This window comes from Limulus polyphemus, unplaced genomic scaffold (genome assembly GCF_000517525.1).
Source record: "Limulus polyphemus unplaced genomic scaffold, Limulus_polyphemus-2.1.2 Scaffold72, whole genome shotgun sequence".
NCBI lineage: Eukaryota > Metazoa > Arthropoda > Merostomata > Xiphosura > Limulidae > Limulus > Limulus polyphemus.
Genome location: NW_013665682.1, coordinates 532,634 through 537,907, shown reverse-complemented (window position 1 = coordinate 537,907; position 5,274 = coordinate 532,634). Strand labels below are relative to the sequence as shown.

The following is a 5,274-nucleotide window of genomic DNA, read 5'->3' as shown; positions in this document are numbered from 1 at the left end:
CCTTAGTAACCAACTCTCGCTTATTAACGTAGGATTCTATTGTCTAATGTTTCAAGTGATATGTGAATGTCAGTGGAAAGACAGGAGAAAATAACCATGAAATCACTAATGACATAAAAAGTTGAAGCTGGCCCTGACAATTTCCTCCCGTTTTACCCGCCCCTCCTATCAGTTACTCAACTCGAAAACCAATCACAGCGTTCTATTTATCCGACACGCACGATATCTTAAGGAAGGTAGGCACACCTGGTAAGACTCAGTGGATGTCGATGTAACATGGACCATGGCAGTTGTAAAGGTAACGTCCTATCTACTGACCAGCGCTTTAATTCTAGTCTTCTTCCACTTCTCTAACGGTAGGTGGTGCTTTAAAGATAAAAACATCTAAAATAATTGGCACCAGTTGCCAAATATAAATATGATGATTTAACGCACTCTTTTTTTTTTTTTGTAAAATATGTTAGAAAAATTTTATTTCTGTTCTCACTAATTAAGTGCTTCTATTTTTCTTGAATATGATAACATATTTTACTAAGTACCTTTTAAAGTTTCAGTGCTAAAGAACTTGTAATAAAATGTCAAACGTTAAAGGTATACGTGTGTTCCATAAAAAACAGGTTTGTTTCGGACATTCGCGCAAAGCAAGCTACTGTCCCTACTTTTGAACTGATAGGCTAGAGGGAAGATAACCAGTCAGCAGCACACACCGCCAACTCTTATGCTACTCTTGGCTGATCGGTTTTGTTTGTTTGCTGTTAAACACAAACTACCCAATAGGCTATCTGTACTGTGCCCACCACGAGTATCGAAACCCTATTGTTAGTGGCATAAGCCCTCATACTGCGAACCACGGAACCTGAGCTCCACAGCCCAGCACGATAACCACTACGCCATTGCTCGGCCTACGTAAACACAGACTTTAGCAATAAAATTGTGAATTTGTTGGTACTATTTGTTTACGTAAATTAACAACCCAAAGAAATAAACCTGATGACCATTAGAAAGTAGGATATATCAAGAACTGTGATACTCTGTACTGAGTTTGAACTATATTAAATATACTAATAATATCGTGGCGTCGTTTAAGAGAAAATATTTGGTTTCATATTTGAATATTAAATCCAGAAAATATAACTGAAGAAGAAAACGTCACTCAATGATATTAATTAAAAGAATAATTCGAGATCTAACTGAAGAGTGAGTATTCCAAGTGTTATATCTGAAGTACAATATTCATACACGTGGGGTGTTACTCTCTTCACTTAGTGGCTTCTCTTGACAATTGTCCCACATTGGCACAGCGGTGTGACTGTGGACTGCTAGAAACCGAGTTTCGATATTCGTGGTGGGCAGAGTAGCTTTGTGCTTAACTACAAGCAAACCCTTGGCAGTCTTGTAGGTGAGAGGGTATTTATCCTTACACTGTCACTGTTTCCCCTTAGGCATGTAAAATTGTCTTGCGATTAGCAAGTGAAATCTTTCCATGACTGGTCTGTAAGGGAAGTGTTCGCTGGTCATGTGGTAATAATGAAAACAAAATATTCAGGTGACACCATGATGACTTTCAAACTCCGGAGCAAGCAACCGAAACCCGAGTATAAAAGCATGGGCATACCTTTCTTTTCTTTTTTTAATGGGGTAAAATATTGTGCTTCTTTTAGAATATTCGCGCAAGGCCACGCAACTGGCTGTCTGCCCATAGTCGCCCTTAATTAGGGGGAAAACGGCTAGTCAACAATACCCACTATCAACTCTTCAACTAATGTTGTTTGACCGAATAGTGGGACTTTACTGTCACTCTTTTAACGCACCCACGGCCTCAAAATGCACAGAGTGTTTTTGCAGCAGTGGGATTCGAAGCATGAGCTTTTGAATTTACATTTCATATACGCTAACTACCTGGCTCTGTATAACTTATATTTATGAAAAATATAAGCATTTGCATAAAGTGGTACTCAAAACATTTTAAAAAACTTTTAAATACTTATGTAATTAGAATAGACTCAGGAAAAGATGGTCCCGCTAAAAACGAACGGTACCGGTAATAATACAAAGCGGGCCAAAAATAGCACTTTAAAATTTACTTGTTTATTCCACAAAAAAACAACAACGAAATACTGAAAAAGTTGAATAATTATGATTCTTACATTGGCCTAATACAATCGCCATTAATTAATACCAAACGCCGACTTGGGTACCTGTCTTACGTTAGCCTAATAAAGCGTTATTAATTACTACCGGATGCCGATTGGGATACCTGGCTTACGTTGGCTTAATAAAAGCGTTATTAATTAATACCGGATGTCGATTGGGATACCTATCTTACGATGGCCTAATAAAAGCGTTATTAATTAATACCGAACGCCGACTTGGATACCTGTCTTACGTTAGCCTAATAAAGCGTTATTAATTACTACCGGATGACGATTGGGATACCTGTCTTACGTTGGCCTAATAAAAGCGTCGTTAATCAATACCGGACGCCGATGTGGATACCTGTCTTACGTTGGCCTAATAAAAGCGTCGTTAATCAATACCGGACGCCAATTTGGATAATGATCTGAAAGCAACTCGATTATGTGAGTTCTAATTGTCTACACCGTATTACAGTCAATATCTCTTTATATAAGCAGCGAAAGACGTTTTCTATATCAAAGAGTTTTTTTTTTTTAAGAAAATCCAAAACCACTTAGATAATTTTGATTATGTTGTGTGCAGTGAAAGAGGAACAGTCGGTAATGGGACCTTCTAGTGGCTACATCTTGTATAATTCTCATGGTTCATGTATTTACGAAATGTTCAGAACCAGACGTAATAAGATTGAAATTAATTCAAGTTAGTCCTAGTTTGTTATAAAAAAAATAAAAAATAAGTGAGAATATACCTTATAAAGGTGGTTTTGTCATCAACAGTCACACAGCGAAGATTAATAGACATTAATGATTATGTTTTGAATATTATGTATGCCTATCTAGTATGGTGGATTAAACTGTTTAGATTAAACTAACAAACTGATGTAATAAGCGGCTGAAGAGGGACTTCCTGGGTAAACAATTATTTTCATTTTTTTGTTCAAAAACAAACGTTGTTGAGTTGTTTCATTTCTCTTCTTGTATAAATGCCGTGATGTAAATTATTACGTTACAGGATAGTTTCTTCGGCATCGTGCAATGCCACTCAATACAAATATGACATTGGACAAATTATGACATTAAAATGATTCTGAAAAGTAAAACTTTGGTATTTGTGTTTTGACGTTCGTTGTCACTCGTTGCCATGATTAATAGCCCATACTATGGCGGAAGTTTAATTAGTTATTAGCAACTTTTTGATTTATTAGATACTACTTATTAACTAGTTTTATCCTACGTTTTGGCTGCGCTAATCTGTCGCCGTCTTCAGGGATATTCTGTTTTGGTAGTAGCCGGATTCGATCGTGGGTCTTCTTGATGAAAGTCTTTGTGAGTTATTCTTTCGACCTCAGTCTTAGACTTAGATGATCGTAAAGGCTACTTACTACCCATGACAAAGATTGGTATCCGATCACCACAACATTATCATAAATACTTTCACTGTCACCTTTATGGATAAACAACTTTCCTAGTGTCAGGTTTATTTTTAGGTACATAATATTAAAAAAAAGACACTTTGGGAAATGTGTAGAGGAATACCCTTTCTTTATAATGGTATAAAACTCCTAATTCACAAGAATGAGTTAACTAACTTTTTTATTAACAATAATGCGAATAATGAACATCCGTATTCGTAATATGAACACGCTAAACACACGGCTAAAAATAGAATGTATAAGTATATGAACATTCAGATTCATAGCCTGACCTCCATAGTGAATTAGCGGTAAGTTTGAAGGCTTATAACGCTAAGAAACGGGCTTCGATACCTCTAGTGAGCACAGAACAAACATCCCATTGCAAATCACAGTCCGGACAGCACAGCTCGAAATCGAATGTATATGTGCATGTAGATATGAGGAGGAGATATATGTGTTCATGGCAGTGAGAGAGAAAATTATTTAGTAAATAAATTTACTCTCAGAACTTTCAGTTGAATCATACATTTCTTATGTTCTTTAACACGTCACTTAAACATAGTTAACTGCTAAATTAAATTTTAAAACGGCATTTACTTCAGAAAGAACAGGAAAATCCTGGTGAATGTGATAAAAGTTAAAGCAGTTTGCACCCATGAAAGAAAGTTTTTTTACAGATTATTTTTAACTAAAGTAACCTTCTCAAACTTTAAATTTCACTATTTGATGTCAGTTAAAATCATTTATACTGTAACCCATTAATTAGAAGAATTTATGTACTGGGCATCTAAAAAAAAAAGGAGTTATTCCCTGACGAAAATATTTTGTTCTGATTGATTTAAGCCTTTCAACCTTGTTAGTGCCTTTATTTTCTCATGTTTAAATGAGAAGTGGTAATAATACTGACAGCACTATTCAGTTTGGAAATAAGGCAAAATAACTTCACGCTGAAGCTAAAACGTAATTATGTTGCTAATCGAATTATTGCACTGTGATTTAAGGAAACGGATTTCAAAGTGTGTGAGATTTTTCGTCTTTAAGAATAAGTTGGTTTGACTAATAAAAACAAAACCGCTTTTTAAGAAAAAGAGTAGATGAGCAACTACTATGTTAATTCAAGCTCTCGACATTGTCACACAAATTGTTATTAACTTATGACGTATTATCAGATTTCAAGGCTATTATTTAAATATCATTTTTCACAGTGCAGTATTTTATAACATACAGTTTATCACAGGCGGAGGAACCAGAAAGCAGGAGGAAAATTAGTTTCCTCCCCCAACCACCCCCGTCTACGCCTGGTGGGGTCAGGTTAATTACTGTTAATATTTTTTTGGCTACTATACATTACTTGTTTATGTTTTACGATCCGCGTTCTATAAGTGCTATATTTGGGGGGAGGGGGGTCATACCTCCTGATCATCATAGAATTATCATTTTCACATCTCAAATGTACTTCCTACCCCATTTAAACTCTGCTTCCTCAACATTGTGTTTTTTGTTTTGTTTTTCGTGTTTGATTATACTTTATTGATATGGTTGATAGTTGACTGGAAATGGTTGATATGGTTATTTAAAGTAATGTTTAGCTGAACTGTGTTAAATGTAGCTCTGTGTGAAGTTAGTGTTGTACTCGATATTATTACTTGAAATTGCAGTTTAACAGGACTGTATCATTATTTTTGTTTGAAAGTGGCGTTTAACTGGACTAATCGATAAGGTTT

At 35.6% G+C, this 5,274-nt stretch overlaps 1 protein-coding gene across 1 annotated transcript in view; it reads left to right on the top strand.

Moving 5' to 3' along the window:
• The first annotated feature begins 215 nt into the window (after positions 1-215).
• LOC111087568 overlaps positions 216-5,274 on the top strand; it is a 17,686-nt gene continuing 12,627 nt past the window's right edge. Inside the window, exon 1 of the mRNA XM_022394636.1 lies at positions 216-298. Within this exon, the coding sequence (XP_022250344.1) occupies positions 277-298 (22 nt within the window). The 5' untranslated portion in view covers positions 216-276. The remainder of the gene's footprint in view (positions 299-5,274) is intronic.